This window comes from Miniopterus schreibersii (genome assembly GCF_964146895.1).
Source record: "Miniopterus schreibersii genome assembly, chromosome: 13".
NCBI classification, from domain to species: Eukaryota; Metazoa; Chordata; class Mammalia; order Chiroptera; family Miniopteridae; genus Miniopterus; species Miniopterus schreibersii.
In genome coordinates this window covers 49,118,312-49,135,158 of record NC_138113.1, presented here as the reverse complement: position 1 = coordinate 49,135,158, position 16,847 = coordinate 49,118,312, and the positions used below count along the sequence as shown (strand labels likewise).

General features: G+C 52.5%; 3 protein-coding genes across 4 annotated transcripts; all 3 read right to left on the bottom strand.

The window, feature by feature from the left end:
* Positions 1 to 64: 64 nt before the first annotated feature.
* RNF181 (ring finger protein 181) lies at positions 65 to 2,537 on the bottom strand. Its single transcript, XM_081157000.1, has 7 exons — positions 2,428 to 2,537; positions 2,000 to 2,064; positions 1,684 to 1,894; positions 936 to 1,057; positions 676 to 785; positions 446 to 520; positions 65 to 203 (listed from the first exon to the last, which is right to left on the bottom strand). Exons 1-7 carry the CDS (start codon positions 2,514 to 2,516, stop codon positions 144 to 146), a joined length of 732 nt encoding a protein of 243 aa, XP_081013126.1. The 5' UTR covers positions 2,517 to 2,537; the 3' UTR covers positions 65 to 143.
* Positions 2,538 to 3,906: 1,369 nt separating this feature from the next.
* VAMP5 (vesicle associated membrane protein 5) lies at positions 3,907 to 11,163 on the bottom strand. Of its 2 annotated transcripts, none has more exons than XM_081157001.1 (3): positions 10,997 to 11,163; positions 4,821 to 4,958; positions 3,907 to 4,379 (listed from the first exon to the last, which is right to left on the bottom strand). In XM_081157001.1, the coding sequence occupies exons 1-3, from the start codon at positions 10,997 to 10,999 to the stop codon at positions 4,161 to 4,163; spliced, it is 360 nt and encodes a 119-aa protein (XP_081013127.1). In that variant the 5' UTR covers positions 11,000 to 11,163; the 3' UTR covers positions 3,907 to 4,160. The 2 variants fall into 2 exon arrangements, with proteins under 2 accessions (XP_081013127.1, XP_081013128.1); XM_081157002.1 differs by lacking the exon at positions 10,997 to 11,163 and adding an exon at positions 5,148 to 5,770.
* Positions 11,164 to 13,386: 2,223 nt separating this feature from the next.
* On the bottom strand, positions 13,387 to 16,815 carry VAMP8 (vesicle associated membrane protein 8). Its single transcript, XM_081156038.1, has 3 exons — positions 16,139 to 16,815; positions 14,717 to 14,875; positions 13,387 to 13,828 (listed from the first exon to the last, which is right to left on the bottom strand). The coding sequence occupies exons 1-3, from the start codon at positions 16,139 to 16,141 to the stop codon at positions 13,685 to 13,687; spliced, it is 306 nt and encodes a 101-aa protein (XP_081012164.1). The 5' UTR covers positions 16,142 to 16,815; the 3' UTR covers positions 13,387 to 13,684.
* Between the last annotated feature and the right edge of the window lie 32 nt (positions 16,816 to 16,847).

Here is a 16,847-nt window from a genome sequence, read left to right as displayed (position 1 = left end):
GCAGTAGGGCCCTAGTGGAAGGGGCAGCACCCCTGCCCAGGCCTGTAAGCAATGCAGTCATAGGGTGGGTAAAGAAACCTTTAATGAGGATTTGAGGTGCAAGAGGAAGACGTTGTGGAGAACCAGTGCTCAGCCCAGCTGCCTCATGTAAACATGGCTCCATGTAGGCTCTCCAGTCGGTACTTCTCCTGCTGCTTTCGAGCCTGAAGGAAAAAGATAGGGGGCCATATCTGAAGGCCTGTGGGTGAATGGGGCAGCTAACAAGGAACTGGCTCACACTTTTCAGGCCCCTGGCATCTGTGTTGCCCCTCACCAAAGTTACTGGGAACACAGCCAGAGCTGGGACCTGAGGCCTACCTAGGTTTGCTAAGTTGGGAGATGAGAGCATCAAGGACAGCCTGAGGGAGTGCCATTACCACCCCCTCCACTTCCCACCAGCTCCTACCTTATCTCGTCTGTGCTCCTCGTAAGTATCATCATCAGTGGGCAGTTCATGGCGGCAGAGGGGGCAGGAATTTGTCTGGGAAAAGCATGGCAGTGTTCCAGCCCAGGTCTGGTCTTTATAAGCTAATATCCATCCCCTTCTCCCAATTCTTACCTTGATCCTTCTTCTCTGATTACCCCAACAGTTTATAAAAAGAAAGGGGCTTGAGAACTGGGCAGGGTGAGCAGTACCTTGCTTAGCCAGGGCAGAATGCAGTTGGAATGGAAGAAATGACGGCAAGGCATCTCAATGGCAGTCTCCTCCTCCTCGAATTCCAAAAGGCATACAGGGCACTTGAGCTCTTTAGGAGGGAGTGCTGATTAGGAGAGCTGCTACAGCCCCAGCTCCCACTCCTAAAGTATACTTGCCCCAACCTGGCCTGGAAAACTGAAGGGCCAGTCCACAGTCTCGCAGGCCTGCCCCAAAGAGCAGAAAGAATCCGTGTTCTCACCAGACTGAGAGCCCCTGATGACTGTCCTGGGGAGGTTTTCAACCACAGTCTTGGCTGCAGGTGGAGGCAGGTGGTGATCCCAATCTACTACCAACCCCAAGTCCATTCTGTTGAAAAGTGACCTGGGAAGAAGGACGCAAGGTCAGAAAACCATACTTTCTCTTTGCCTGCACAGTTCACTCAGCATCAATAGGTAACTGCCCTGTCCAGCTGGTAGTAATAATAGCTACCCATCAGTAGTGCTCACCAGACTAAAAGCAGAACGGGAAATGGTTTACAGCTCCTATCACAACCCCAAGCACGCAGGCTGTTTATTCCCATTTTACATATGAGGCAACAGGCTCAGAGGACTTACTCAGGCCACGCAAGACTGACCTGGTAACGCCAGAGTGCAGGTGGCAGTGTCGGTGTGTCCGGTGTTTTTAACCAACGTACCTACTCACACCTACACTGCCCCTACCCCGCCCCCACGGCTCGCTCACCTTTTCCCTGAGCCCGCAGCCCTCCCGCCACAGACTTCCCCTACTCCATTCAGCTCCAGTCTTTTCCAGAATCCCCTTAGCCGGGGGGGGGCCACGGACGACCCAAATTATCGACTTTCCCTTCAAATCTAGTCTCCGGACTAACTCTTCAGAACAGTCAGCATCCGTCCTCCCCAGAATCTGCTGCCCCAGGTAATCCGCCTTCTCCAGCCAGCCGCAACTCAGAAACCCGTGCCTGGCCCCACCTCCCAGACTCGCGCGTTCACCTCGCCATCGCCATCAGGAAGCTGATTCCTCCCTCCGGCTCGGGGTCCGACGGCTCACAGTCGTGTTCGTCGAAATAGGACGCCATATCTGACACAGAAGCTCTCGGACCCCGAGGGCTGGCTTCGCGGCCCTGGCCAATAAACTGGCGAGCTGAGAGAAGCTGGCCAATCATAGCATCCGAAAGGCGGACACCGTGGTTCACTGGATGCACTGAAAGCGGAAGTATTAATTCTCTCACCTCTCATTGGCTTGAGTAAGTCAGGTGACCAGAGGCTAAAGCCAATGGCAGGGGCCGGGGCTGATCAGAAAGCTTACATTGGAGTCCAAGCCTAGGGTACGAAGGTACGTGGGAGTGACGTTCGGGCCGCGTCCCTGACGCCCTGAAAAGCCGAGACTTTGGGGTGTAGGGGGGTCCTCAGTCCGCTCCGCGGCTCAGAGGGCGTCGGCAATGCAGATGACAAAGGCCTCTCCGAGAGGGAGGTCCAGGGGCTCAGGACTCTTACAGCCCAGGGGGAGAGCCTGGAGTCAGGGCGCTTCCCGCTGCTGGGCCCGGGCCCCCCGGGCACTAATGCACCCGCTGAGCTCGGTTGCTTCAGGAGTTGGCGCTTGAGTCCTCCCCGACCCACCCCAAAACAAACAAAACCTTTCTGCTCATTTCTTCTGTTAGGCACAAGAGTAAAGGGTGAGGCAAACCTCCCCAACCAAGAGAGGTAGGGTCCCTGCTGGGGAACCTGGGGCCTTACCTGCTCCTGGGGCCAGCAGTGTGGCGTTGCTCGACTTCTCCCCTAGCTCCTGTAGAACTAGCGGCTTGAATTAAATAAGTAGTTTGCATCCCTGGCTATCTATGAATCTCCTGGAGAGAGGCGAGGAGGGGTTGCGGCTTCAGCTTGGGGGGGGGGGGAATCCGATACTTAACCCTGAAAGATTCTGATTTAACTGGGTGTGGTGTTTTTATAAGTTCTACGTGCGATTCTGACGTGAGGCAGGGTTTAGAAACACAGCACTAAGTGATTTGGGTGATAGCTACCATTTATTCGGCATCTAGAACCTTTACATTGATGGATATGGGCGATAAGTATCATTATCCCTCTTTACACACATAAAACAAGTTGAGTAAGTGGCTTGCCCAAACACATGATCTCTAAGTGAAGGCTGACTGCTCTCCTCTATGTTTCCCAGGGAAAGGAAGATGGTAATGAGCCCATTTGGGAGTGCTACCAGACAGGGACCTGGCTGGAGCAGGTCTGCCGCGGTGGCCTGTAGTGTGTGTGTTCGTAACTTCCTGTAGGAAAGATTTCACAAGTCCAGGTGATTTTGAGAGTATGTTTTTTTAAAGCTGGGGGCAGTGAAACAAGGAAAGGCTTAGGATGGAAGAAACCACAGGACAGAGCCTAGGCGGAGCTGCTTTGGCTCTCTAGAAAGGTTATAGGAAAGAAGTGAGCCAAGGTGGGGTGCTGTCAGCTCACTGGAGAGTCAGAGAAAAGGGAGCCTTGAGGACAGGTTCAGGGGTTTAGCCTGGGACAAGCTGCCCCTGCCCTGGGACATTGCTTCCCTGGTTGCAGTTCTTGTGGGGTCCCTTAGAGTTTAGGAGATGCACGCCTGTGGGGGAAGAAAAGGGGGAAGGGAAGGGCATGGGCATGTTCCTGGGATGGAGAGCTTACCCTGGGGTCCTATGGCTTGAGTGTTTTAAAGGCTGGGGGTTTCGGGGAGGTCTTAGGGAAGGATCTCAATGGAATATTCCTCAGCTTTTCCAGGTGTATCCTTTCTGGGTTGTGGTCTCCACTGATTGGTCATTAGTCATCCAAGCTGGTCCTGGCCTGGTTTTGCTGCTTTTCTGAGCCTGGAGCTGAAATACAGCTGAGGCCTATATGTTACTTCTAGGGAGGAAAGGTCAGCAGGGTTTAAACTGCATACAGCCATCAATATGCCAGGGGAGGAAAGGGCATCTTGGGGGCGAGGTCCAGTTTTGCCTGTTGCTAGGTACCTGGGGCTTTCCACCCTGGTGACCTTCTGTATCTGGCTGTTGTGCCTTTATACCTGCCCTCCAGAAAGATTTGTCTGTGTAGGGTTGGATCAGGTAGGGAAGTGAGAGGAAGGGACCCCTTCCCAAGGATGGAGTCCTTTGGGTGGTAGCCTTTCTAAGCAGCTCAAGGGGTGGAAGCAGGGCAAAATGAACCAACCTGGAGACCTTCAAAGACACACACATACACAGACACACCAGCTGTTAACCAAACAGCAGCTTTTAACCAAGCAGCAGCGTTTACTGAGCTCCAAGTGGGGCTGGCCTGGCATGGCCAGTGCAGCAGGCTGCCCTCTAGGGCCAATCTGTGGCGTGATAGGAGATGCAAAGCTGCACACTTTGGGGCTGCCCTTAGGCGCTCACTGGGGTGGCTCAGATGGGGGCAAATACCAAGGTTCTTTGGAGACCAGAACCAGCCAGTGCGGCCATTCGGCCTCTCCTCCAGGCCCAATTGGGTCAGTCCCCTGGCCCTGAGGCAGCACCTGTGTCCAGGGCCTGTGGGACACTGCTGACACTGCTGGCCTGGCTTCTCTGTGGGACAAAAATGACCAGCAACACAATCAGGATGATGAGCAGGCCACCGCCCACTGCCAGCCCCAAGTAGATACGCCAACGGATGTTCTCCCAGCGCTTCTTCTGGGCCAGGGTCTTGGTTGTCTTGCTGAAAGCTGAGCTCTGTAGATGCCCCCAGACACAGAATGGGAGTTAGTGGTTCCCTAGAGCCCCAGAGCCAGCTTCTCCCAACCCCGCCCCAGCAAGGTGTAGTCTCCTCCTGCATCCTTTCCATCTGTATGTTCCTTTTCCCCACATAGCCTGCCCTGGGACCCTCCCAGCCTGACTCCTGATCTCAAACACTGGTGTAGCCCTTGACATGCAGCCCTTTGGGCTCACCCCCAGTTAACAATGCCAGTCCTCAACCTTTAGGAAGCTCCACAGCTTCAAACTAAGGCCTACCCATTGCATATCTAGGCTAGGGGACCCTCAAGAAACCCACAGGCCCTACACTGGCCCTCAGGTCCCACCAAGGGCCTGGAGACCCTGAACAGCCTACGAGCTCCCTCTGAGGGCTCCTCCTAGCCTCTCCCTCCCTCCTCCCTGCTTCCCCAGGCCTCACACCATGTCCAGGAGTTGGTCTGAACGCTGCTCCAGCTCCGACAGTTTCCCATCACGCTCCAGGACCTTGTCAAAGTTGTTGAGCATGATTTCCGTCACCTCGTCCGCCTGCCGCTGGCACCGCTCCAACTCTTTCCCTGCCTGAGCACAAAGCCCAAAGTCAGGGCTGAATGGAGCCCCCACCTAGCCCTCATCTGGTCCTGAGATCTATATGCTCCCACTGTGTGTGTGTGCGTGTGTGTAATGTATGGTAGGGGAAACAGCATCTTTCATGTAAGGATATAATATGTGTGGAGTAAAGGGCCAGCCTCCCGGGTGTGTGTGGCTCACCTTGGTCTCACAGGCCCCTCCTCTTGCCCATCAAGGTAGGTCCTAGGTCAGCCTTGGCTTCCAGCATCTCAGCTTCCTCTAAGGTGCCCCAGGATGGGACCTTCCCAGGACCCCACCCTCCCACAAAACAGACACTTTTCTCATCTGCTCTAGGATGGCCTCTAACCTATGGCTCTAGGATGGCACACTGGTCCTATGGCTTCCCCCAGCAAAGAAGAGGAAACCAAGCTACTTGGCTAGAGGGCCAGACAGAAAGATCCACCCCACAGAGCTAGAAATGTAATTTTGGACCATCACATATCATAGCCTCTGCCTAAACCACACACACACACAAAGACACAAACTGAGATCAGATCTCCCTCGTAGGGCCTCTCACTGGTCAGGCCAGTTCTGCCTCCTGGCCTGACCTGCTCCCACATCAGTGCTCAAAGTTGATTCCCTTTCTGCCTGGAATCTCAGCCTTTCTGGCCTCTGACCTCCAGCCTTCCAGCTAGCAGATCTTCAATGGTGTCCAGCTCACACAGATGAGATTAAGCTTTGGATCTCTTAGCCTGCAGCAGCCTTACCCAACAGAAGTACCCAGCTCATTTCAGGGGACTGGGAAGAGAAGTGCAGAGTCCAAGCTAGGGGAGGTTGAAAGGATGGGAGAGGAAAAAAGCATGGGTTACAAACAAGAAAGGAATTGGGCTTTGGACACATGCAACTGAGAGAGACCCAGGGCAGGAAGTCCTGGAGAAAGCTGCAGGTGCAGGAACAGGTTCAGGTCAGGGAGATGAATATGAGAGGATTAACAAACCACAACAATTCCCTCCTCCCAGTCTAGTCCCCCGCGGCCCATCCCTCTTCTCGTCTCCTCCCCACAGAGCATTGGCCAAGCTCCCTTTTCTGCCGTACCATATTGCCCATTGTCTGCAGCAGACACTTTGGCACTTGACTGAATTCCACTTAAACCCACAGAAAGGGAAGGGATCTGGTGGCCACAGAGGGCGACCTCCTACTCAGGCGAGAATCTTCATTCAGGATCCTTGCATGTGCCTTGCACACAACCTCCAAGCATTCCCATTTCATGAGTCCTACCTCCCCAACTGGGCCACAAGCTTCCAGAGGGAGGGCAGGGCCCAGTGCCATTCCTTTGTCTGCCTGGAATCAGGGCCTCAGGAGGCCAGCACAGTGCTGACCATTGCAAGGACTCAGTGTGTCAGTTGCATTATAGCCTGTCCAAAAGCGTCTCTTATTTTCAAGAGCTGTTTCCTCAGTGTGTTTATCTAGCCCAGCAGGAGTTTCGAGGGGTAGCATCTGAAACCCAAGTAGGTCAATATTTTCTCATGAGCTAGAAAATAAATACTTGCTTCAAGAGGGGACAGGCAAGCCATGGTAGACGGGTATGCTCACAGGCCAGGGGAAGCAGTAACTGAGGAGCAAGGAGGAACAGCAAAGAGAGCAGGGAAGTTATACTCGTCTCCACCTCTTCCTGAGTCAACCATCATCACCACTCTTATGACAACCAGAATATTCAACAGGGTTCAATTATTTGGAGCCTCTCACATTCAAACAGTCCAAGGCATCCCCACATTCAAATTGTCCAAGGCAAAAACTTGGGAATGGACAAAGATTTGAAAATGAGAATCACTGCTAGAGATTGGGGGGATGTTGGATATTATTTTTTCTACTCTGAAGACTACAGCTGTTGTTATTCTACATGGGGTGACATTAGGTCACATTCTCTAGGAGAGCTGGCTGTGCCTCCCACTGCAATCTGCAGCTTCCTTTCCCTGTCCGGACCCCAGATGGGTCCAGGCTTAAAAGAACACATTTGCTCCAAGGAACAGAGGCCTCAGGCTCAAGTCTCTGGCCCTCCTTGGACCCACTCAACTAAAGAACTACAGGATGTAGAGGGAGGTAGCAACCAGAAGTCAAGGCCAACCTGCCTGCTGCCACATTGAATTCAGCCTAGTGCCTGGCACACCGAAGACATGGGGAAAATATTTTCTGAATGAACTGTGCCTGTTCTTAAGAGCCCTAAAGGCTGAGGAAAGAGATATATACAATACAACTAGAAAATTGTAAAGAGTTACACTGGGAGGTACAAATAGTGGGTATTGGAGCTGCCCACAGAGGGGTGATTCCTGAGAATCTTTATAGACTGGGTGGGGTGAGCCCTTGAAGGATGGGGTAGAGCTGGGGCATTCTGGAGGACCAGGGAGAGGGTAAAGATGGAGGGGTAGGGTGGGCCAGAGAAAAGTCAAGAAGAGGCAGCTCAGGCCCTGGCTGGGTAGCTCAGTTTGTTAGAGCATTGTCCCGATATGACAAGGTTGCAGGTTCAATCTCCAGTCAGGGCACATACAAGAATAAACCAATAAGTGGAATAGCAAATCTCTCTCATCAGTAAAAAAATAAAATAAGAAAAGGAAGCTCACTTGGAGGGAGCGATAGAACAAGAGCTAGTATGTGTTTCTGAGCCAAGGGCAACACTGTAGACGTGCTTCAGGATAATTTGGTGGTGGTAGGCTGGCATGGCTGGAGTGAAAAAACTTAGAGCAGAGAGGCCAGCCAGACCGGGTGAGAAGTGCCATCAGCAAGGGTGTGAGGTCTCCACCAGGCTGGCAGGAGAAAGAGAATGTAGAGAGGATGGGTGGAGGAGAGAGGCACTTCCAAGCCCTGCCAGGGGTCTGAAGAGCTTGAGGTTGTGAGCCAGAGGGAGAGGGAGCAGCAGTATAGGTCACAGACAGAGGGTAGTAGTTATAGAGGGAATGTTCTTTTTAAAAAAAATTTTTTTAAAATATCTTTATTGATTTCAGAGAGAGGAAGGGAGAAAGAAAAAGAGAAACATCAATGATGAGAGAGTCATTGATCAGCTGCCTCCTGCACCCCTCCCCCCCCACTGGGGATTGAGAATGCAACCCTGGGATGTGCCCTGACCCCAGTATAGAACCATGATCTCCTGGGTCATAGGTTGATGCTCAACCACTGAGCCACGCCTGGCCAGGTAAGGGAATGTTCTTGACAGACAGTTGCCCTCTGTACAGAATATCCCTCCTTTGACATTCAAATATCCCCTTAGGTTTTTCCAAGGCCAAATGCCCTTAGTTCCTCTGGAAAAAAAAAGCTCTCAAAACCTTCCTGTCCTAACTCCTGTCTCTCCTCCCTCTTGGTCTCTTAGTTAGTGCCTAAGAAACCCTATTCTAGCTGTCATCGTTGTGGTAAGATGGACCTGGGAAGTAACCAGGTGTATCAACTCCTTCCTAGAGCAGCACTCACCTGAGCTCAGAAACTAGGATTAGGGCTCTCTGCATTGCAGCCTTGGGTTCCTTTAAATCCTGCCTCTGCCAGTCATCAGCTGAGTACTGAAGACTGAGGACATGGCCCTTCTGACCTACCACTTCTTCATCTATAAAATGGTGACGGTAATAATATCTACCATAATGTTAGCTAAGACATGCGACATATTATGAATAAAGTGCTTAGCACAATACCTGATACATCCTAGATGCTCAATAAATAAGAGATATTATTATTGATCTAGCCCAACTTTCCCTAGCTTTTTCTTTTTAGCAGTCAGATCCCAAGAACTACACAATACTTGTGCTCAATAAAACCTTTTATATATTTTTACAAAATATACAGCCAAGCAAGCTCTTCCTTATGGTAAACTTGTGCCCTTGTTTCTAACCTAAATACAGAACTTTACATACATGGGCCTTTGAGAGCCTGCATCTAGTTTATGTCCATCAAGCACTACAGGCTGTTGAGGTTTTACGTCTTGACAATAACAGCCACCATTCAATGAACTGAGCTAAACACTGTGCTGCTAGCTGTCTGTTCATTTTATCTCATTTAATCCTCACAACAATCCATTGAGGACAGTACTATTATCCCAGTTTTATAAGAAACTGAGGCTCAGAGGGGTTAAATCACCAGTTCAAGGTCACAGAACCAGTGAGTAGACCTGGGAGTTGAACCAACATAGACTCCAAGGATCACATTCTTTTTTAAAAATTTTTCTATAATTTTTATTGATTTCAGAGAGAGAAAGGGAGAGAGAGAGAAATAGAAACATCAATGATGAGACAGAATCATTGATCGGCTGCCTCCTACACGCCCCCCACTGGAGATTGAGCCTGCCCCCGGGCATGTGCCCTGACTGGAAATCAAACTGTGACCTCCAGGTTCATAGGTTGACATTCAACCATTGAGCCACGCCGGTCAGGCCAAGGACCACATTCTTAATACTTGTGCAAAACTGAATGCAGGCTGGCTGGCTAAAGACTCATCAGGCCTTTTGATGCTGCCAACTCAACTGTGTGCATATAAAGAAGACCAAAACCCAAATTCTTTGCACAGTACATGAAAGAGGACCATCTAAAAGATGAATGAATTCAAGTCATTACCCATTCAATTTCCATCTTCCCCATCACTATTCCTACTCTACCCATGATATCCATCACCATGTCCAGTACAAAGGAAACACACAAGAAATATTTGATTGAATGAATCAGAGAAGAGAAAGGAAGAAGGACCAGATAAGGAAGGGAGATGGAAAGAAGGAAGGGAAAGAGCTGGGGGCAGAGAAAGGGGCAGGAGTGAAAGAACAGAGGAATGGGGAAAGGAGATGGGTAGGGGAGAGATCAATGTACCCTTCCCAAGCTCTGATCTATTTGCCTCAAATGAACCTGTGAGAGTCCCAGAGTTTCCTAGTTTCCCCCAATAAATTATCCTGCCCTCAGCCTTTATTTCAGGAGTTCTTTCTTCTCCCCAGATGCTAAGGGCCAGCTGGAAGCCTACCCCTACCCTTGCCTGATCCCTTGCCCTGCACACTGGGAAGTGGGCTCTGGGCTCTGTCCCATTCTCAGAGCCTCCCTCAGTTTCCTGGCACAGCCTTACAGCTCAGCACTACCTTCCTGCCCAGTTTCCTCTTCCTGCCTCCAGTTCCCTGGAGACGAGGCCATCCAAGCATGGCAACTGCTAGCCAGGCCCTTCCATCACACCTCTGCCAGCTTCTCTAGAGCAGAACCTTAAAGCACGGAGCCTGATTCCTGGTGGGCCCATCCTCCCAAGGGCGGTAGGGAGGACAGCAGCTGGTACCACCTGTTCTGACACCTTTGCCTTGGAGATGGCAAATAAGAGCAGAGGCCAGAATCTGCAGCCGGAGTGGCGGAGTGGCCGATGACTCAACTCAGGAATGTGTCCTCAGAAGGGGGTTAGGAGGGAGCCAGGCCTATGCCACACTCTGATAACTTCAGTGGAACTTTTACAGTAAACATCTTCCTTCCTGTTCACCTCTAACAACCTGCCATTGGCTGGCTCCATCTCCAACCACCCCGTCTACTCAGGTTCCCAATTTCTGGGCCAGGCTTGACTCCTCACAGCCCCAGGAAGGGCTTTGGAGGTCATCACATTACCTACCCCTTTTCAGGAGCAGTTTCTGAGTGCCAGGCAGGTAGGTCTCTGCCATTCCATCTCCTTTAACCTCCCAGGGACCCAGCAAGGCAGATATTGCTGACCCCACTTCACGGGTGAGGAAAAGGAGGCTCAGGGAGGTTAAGTGACTTGCCCTGGGTCACAGGGCCGGTAAGTGGGCACCACCAGGATCTCAGCCTGACTCCGAAGCCCATGCTTCTAACCACTTGGCTCAAGAAGCGGAAGCCAAGTCCCCCTCACTCCGCTCTCTCTGCGCGGGGCAGCCGGGCTGGGGCTCCCGCCGCTTTCCCTCCCCAGCGGCAAGGGCAGTGGGGGGTCTGGCCCAAGCCCTGCTCCTGGAGCGGTGGCCTCCCCCGCCCTCGGACGACTATCTCGCACCCCCTTCGCGCGCCCTCTGCCACTCGCCCGGCCCGCCGGGCCCGGGCCCTCACCATCGCTGCTGCTGCCGCCGGGCCGCTCCCGCTCCTCTGCCCGCAGAGTGGCCCGGGTGCCCGAGCCCGCGCCCGGGAGGAAACAGAGAGGCGGGGCAAGGCGGGGGAGGGGGGCGCCTTCCCCAGCAGCCGAGACCAAGTTCAAATCGAAAGCAGTCGGCTGAGGCGGCCGGAGTGGTTAGGGCGCCTCCTCCTGGGCCCGCGGGCACCCAGCTTCGACGACTCCAGCCTCGTGCCTTGGAGCTAAGCCCGAGCAGCCTGGCTACCCGCTGGCCGCACCTCCGGCCCAATCTATGAAATGGGCACAGTGAAGTGGGCTCTGGGAGGCCTCTCTGGGACTGCATCCAAGATCAGGTAGATCGGGTTTTACCTGGGGAGGCATGATTCATTCATCCAACTACAACTGGGCCAGCACCTTTGCCAGGAACTGTGCTAGGAGCTGAAGACAGCTTCCAGGTCTTCGCCACCTTGGTGAGTGCGTCTCACCCATAACCAAAAACAGATCCCTCCAAAGTTTTTTTTGTTTGTTTTAATTTTTATTTATTGAGTGATTTGAGAGAGACATCGATTTGTTGTTCAATTTATTTATGCATTCATTGGTTGATTCTTGCATGTGCTCTGACAGGAATCCAACCCCTACAACCTTGGCATATGGGGGTGACACTCAAACCAACTGAACTACCTGGCCATGGCTAAAAGTTTTGAAACTAAAGAAAGTTCATTCATAATAAACATTGTGAATGCACTATCTGCCACTGAATTGTACTTTTTTTAAAAAAACATGTCTTTATTGATTTCAGAGAGAGGAAGGGAGAGAGAGAGAGGAACATCAATGATGAGAGAGTCATTGATGGGCTGCCTCCTGCACACCCCCCATTGGGGATTGAATCTGCAACCCAGGCATGTGCCTTGACCCGGAATCAAACCGTGATCTCCTGGATCATAGGTTGATGCTCAACTTCTGAGCCACACAGGTTGGGCTGAATTGTACATTTTTAAATGGCCAATCATATATTATGTGAATTTCACCTCAATTTTTTTAAAAAAACACTGTCATGGAGAAGGTGACAGCTCTAGCTTTTCTGTATTTCCCAGGAGGGCAAGTGCAGCCCTGCCCTGATATGATCCTGCTCCTCAATCAAAGGATGGGTGAGGCTGGTGGTTTATTGCCCCTCCAGAGTCCTCCTGAGGCAAATCTTCCCAGCCTCTTCCTCTCCTCATTGCTGCAAGTAAGTCAACAGCCACCTATTCACCCCACCCCATGCCATCCCCAGCATCTCAAATGTGGCCCTCTTGAGGAAAGGGGTTGAGGGCTTCGCTCCCTGGGGCTGAGCCCCTGTAAGCACAGACCCAATCCCCATCCTGGACAGTCTGGGTCCCAAGGAAGAGGTTTTACTTCAGTTCCTTGGCCCTGGAGCCCAGGAGTTAACTGAGGAGACAGATGATAGACATCATTGTGGCAAAGACTTCCGGAGAGTCTCTTCTGTGCTTTTCTCCTCCCTCCCCAGTTTTGGAGCAGGATTCCAGAACCTGATTGCCAGTACTAGTCCCAAATCCTGTCTCCCAACCCTGCCCCTTTCACAGTCCCTCCTCAAAACAGGTTCGTTTCAATTCTGGAAGCCCTATGAGAGAAATAGAGACAGACAGAGCAAGAACTCTTCCTCCAAACCAAGGCAGATTGGGCACTAGAAAGAGTGACAATGACAGTGGACCCTGGTGGGAGGAGGGAGGCTCAAAGACAGAGTCTCATTGTACATGGAGGGGAAGGAGGGCCATAGGCCCTGTCCTGTGATACTGACTGTGCCCAGCCACGGGACATGGGGGAGAGACGCTCACCCCCTTAGGACAGCTGAGACCCAGAGTTCCTGCTAAGTCCCAGAAGGGCAGGAGCAGACAAAAGACAAACAGAACTTGCAGACCCACAAGAGAAGGAAAAGCAGTTCAGTTCCTCTAACCCCCGCTCTAGACTACAACAGGGCCACAGAACAGAAATGGCAATGATGGGAGAGGCAGGAGCCCTTAACCGGATTCCTGAATGCTCAGCCCAAGAAGGCCTCATGTCTCAGTTAATGCTTCCAGCAGAAAAGTAATAAAGCAGCATGGCAAGGCCCACGGGGGACACCCTTGGTAGGAGTCTTGCATACCACCCTAAAATGCGACAAAGGTTTCGGGTTTTCCATGTGCCAAGGCTTGTTCCTGAGACCGGAATGGGACAATGAATGGGAGAAGGGGAAATAAAGCAAAACAGGGAGGTTCCAACTTTCTTCTCCAAACATCCACTCTCCACCCCTCCAACAACTTGAGGCACAAATGGGAGACCCTCAGTCAGAGGGTTGCCCCAGGAGAAAAGGGCCAAAGGCCAAATGCAAAAGGAGAAAGCACCTCACAGATGTAGGGATACCGAAGGGGTCTTTATTGCCTACCAGCCACCATCAGTGTCCCAGCCACATGCTGGGCTCTCCAGGACTCTCCAACCAACTCTGAGGACCTGTGAAATGCAGCCACAGTTCCGCTCTCTCCTTCTAGGGAACCAAGGTACTTCCCGGGCCGACAGTGTGGCAGAGGGGCCTCAGAGTGAGGGGCCAGAGGGCGGAGCAGCATTCCCTGTGGCGAAGGATGGGAGAGAGGGCGCCTCTGGACGCCCACCATGGAGGGATGTCTCGAAGAGGACGGGGGGAGAGGGGCTCCCTAAGAGGGGATGACACCAGAGGCAAAGAGCACGATCAGAAGGATGATGATGAAAACAATCACACAGATGAGGACAATCATCTTCACGTTCTTCCACCAGAACTTCCGAGCCACCTTCTGAGATGTCGTCTTGAAGTGCTCGGACTGTAGGGGATAAGGCAAAGGATTCAGTGCCTCCTCCCACGGGAGCAATAACACAAACACAGACCCATGTGCCACACGTCTAAATATATAAGTTGAGGTAAAAGACTGTTAAATAGAAAATGTCCTGTCCTCCTACGTTGACAAATATACCTTCATAACCATCTGGTGGGCCGAGTTTAAATTTAGAAAAACTTGGGCTCCCCTGGCCACCAGCCTGCCCCATTCTCTCCTTATCCCTGCACTGTCTGGCACATTGTGGGGACTTTTACACATACTCACACCCAGGGGTGTAACACCGGCACCAAAATCCACCCCTTGGGAAGGGCAGACACTGGGGCCAAGGGGAATAGGGTTCAGGATGGTACATTCCCCAGATTCCATGCTTTCTTGCCCCCCAGGGACTGCTGAAGTTGGAAGAGGAGCCAGGGCAATATGGTGGTTGGAAGTGAGGGCAAGTGCTTTCTCTCCAAACTGGAGTTGCAATAACTAAGTTTCACTGGGCCATGCTCCCCCAGATTCAGTTGTGGGAAAAATGACTAAGTCCCAGGAAGACAAAGGGGCTATACCCAAGATTACACATAGCACTTAGAAAGCCAGTGTCTCCCCATGGACAAGGAACTTTAGGCTCCAGCCTTTGTTGAACTTGAGGGTTGCTCCCTTCCTGAGCACCTGGCTTTGGCCCATGGCTGGAGCAAGAGAAGACTGAGGTGTAGCCAGATGTGTGGGAGACATTATCCTAGCCTTCAGCTCACAGAGGACCCCACCAAGGAATTTCACTGAAGAGGCAGACTTCCCTCCTGTTCATTTTGCCCCCAACACCAACCCCCAAATTCCCAAAGATGCTCCCTCCCTCTCTTCCTCTCGTCCCCAGTGGGCTCCCCATCTCACTGTGGCTTCCAGATCCTCTGTCTTGTTGCGAAGATGGTCCAAGTTTTCTCCTCGGGCCAGGATCCGCTCCACATTCTGGGTCATAATATTCTTGACTCCCTCCACCTCACTCTGCAGGTTCCGCACTCGATCATTTCCTTCACCTCCACTGGCCTCCTCCTGGACAGCAACACAGGGGTTAATTAAGCCAAGTGGTAGAGGAACTGAGACTCAACATCAGAGGCCAGAGGAGGGGAAGGTCTAAGGTGGACTTTAGCTTTTTGTTATGCTTGAACTGTTTACAAAGAGAATGTTTGCAGGGTCTCGGGCCTCTGACAACGAAAAGAAGCACACCACTGAATTCCTCTCCACTACTTCCTTGCTCCTCAAAGAGGGTCAGAGAAGACAGCTGAGCTTGCATTGCACAATGGAAAACCCCACCATTTACCAATTCCCAGATCCCACAGGGTCCTCATTAAAAATGTCTGTGCTGGCCAGTAAAGAACACCCTCACCCGGCAGAACCCTCCCTCTTTCCCAGAAGGCGGCTGGAGAGCTCCTCTGGCAGGGGCCTCCTGGGCAGCCTAATTGCTGTGACCCAGAGCACCGGCAGCCAGGCTCCAAGTCCCTCACAAGGTCCCATGACAGAGAGCTGTTGGGCCACAAACTTCTGCTTCTCCCCCACCCCCCACTTAGCCCCATGTACAGGAACCAAACCATTGCCAGTTAAGCAGATATTAAATAAAAACAGCAGCCTGGGCGTTGGGGGAAATGGAAGGCAAGTTCTCCCTGCTTAATGCCTCATCCCCAGACTTCATGATAAGGTTTTTGAACGAAGAGGGGGAAACGTTATTAAGCTCCTCCCTTCCCTGACCCACTGGATCTCCAGAAACAGGGCAGGGTGTGGGTCCACAGTAGATTATCACAGAGAACCAACTTCTGGCTCTTTTACAAACCCTTAGTTCTTCCTCATGTTTATAGAGAGGGGGGCCAATTCCTCGGACTCAGAGAGACAAATTCTTTGGGTTTCCCTGTAGGGATAAAGTGAAAGGCAGCCGGGAGGGCACCTGCTGCTGGGCTGGAATCTGCGCTGGGAACAGCAAAGGCGCTGCCCAGGAATGTCACACCACCTGCTGGGGGGGGGGGGTGGCGCGGGGAAGGCGGGGGACTGGAGGAGCAGAGGAAGGGCCCCTCGGGCAACTCCCTGCCCGGAATTCGGATTCCCCACCCCCACCGAGGCCCTGCTCTTGGCCGGCACGGAGCTCAGGGGAGGAAGGGAGTCAAGAAGGGGCTGGAACACCAGCTTGGGCAGCTCAGAGCTATTTGCGGTGAGCTGTCAGCGCTGGCCCAGCCCTCCAACTTGCCACCTACTCCCCTTTCCTGATCCCCAGCCCCCTCTGGCTTGTCTTTAAATCAGCCCCTTCCTAGGGCCCAGCTCACTCACCATGTTTCAGCAGCTCAGGCCTGCCAGCCGCAGACTTCGCCCAGTCGGTCTCCCGCGGGCGCCGCCGGGGCTCACTTCCTGCTCCAACTTTCAGCCCGCCCCGCGCACCTCGCGCAGGTTCCCCAGGTAGGCGGGCGCCCTCCGCCGCCCTCCCAGTCTCCTCCCCAGCCGGGGCTCGGGCTTAAAGCAACAGGGTCCCGGCGCCCGGAGGCCTCTAACTTGTGAGGAATCAGAAAAGGAAGAGGAAGCAGCCCTCTGAGGTTCTCTGAGGCCGGACCTCTGAGACAGAAAGGGCAGCCGGCTTCTTTTTTTTATGCCGAATAGCTGATTCCAATTTTTAGAGATTGAAATCAACTGAAAACCCCCTGCCAGGCCTACTTCACATGGAAGCAGAAAGCAGATAGGAGTATTTCTTGCTGGACAACCCTTGCTTTTTTGTCCTTGCGTGGGCAGAAAGCACTAATCCCCCAAAGTCTGGAATGCAGTGATCCTGGGCGCAGGTATCATCAGAAAGCTCTGGGTTACACACTGCATGACCCCTCGTGAACGCCTTCACCTCTTTGGGTTTTGCAGGTGCCAAGGCCAACCTAAGAGGGTGGTAGTGAGGAGTAAAAGGAGAGTCCCTTCAATGTGCTCAGCACAGTGCCTGGAGCAAAGGACTGTCCGCTGTGTGAATCAGGAAATTATGGCCCACCAACCCCTCCTTTCC

What these genes read in the sequence shown, in the direction of transcription:
- RNF181 (XM_081157000.1), bottom strand. Translation starts at nt 2,516, where the DNA reads ATGCAAACTACTTATTTAATTCAAGCCGCTAGTTCTACAGGAGCTAGG. An exon ending in ACTGCTGGCCCCAGGAGCAG is followed by an intron (nt 2,065 to 2,427) that starts GTAAGGCCCCAG and finishes TCGGCTTTTCAG; the next exon opens with GGCGTCAGGGACGCGGCCCG. An exon ending in TTCTGCCCTGGCTAAGCAAG is followed by an intron (nt 521 to 675) that starts GTACTGCTCACC and finishes TGCTTTTCCCAG; the next exon opens with ACAAATTCCTGCCCCCTCTG.
- VAMP5 (XM_081157001.1), bottom strand. An exon ending in CAGACCAACTCCTGGACATG is followed by an intron (nt 4,380 to 4,820) that starts GTGTGAGGCCTG and finishes GGGCATCTACAG; the next exon opens with AGCTCAGCTTTCAGCAAGAC.
- VAMP8 (XM_081156038.1), bottom strand. An exon ending in CAGAGGATCTGGAAGCCACA is followed by an intron (nt 13,829 to 14,716) that starts GTGAGATGGGGA and finishes TATCCCCTACAG; the next exon opens with TCCGAGCACTTCAAGACGAC.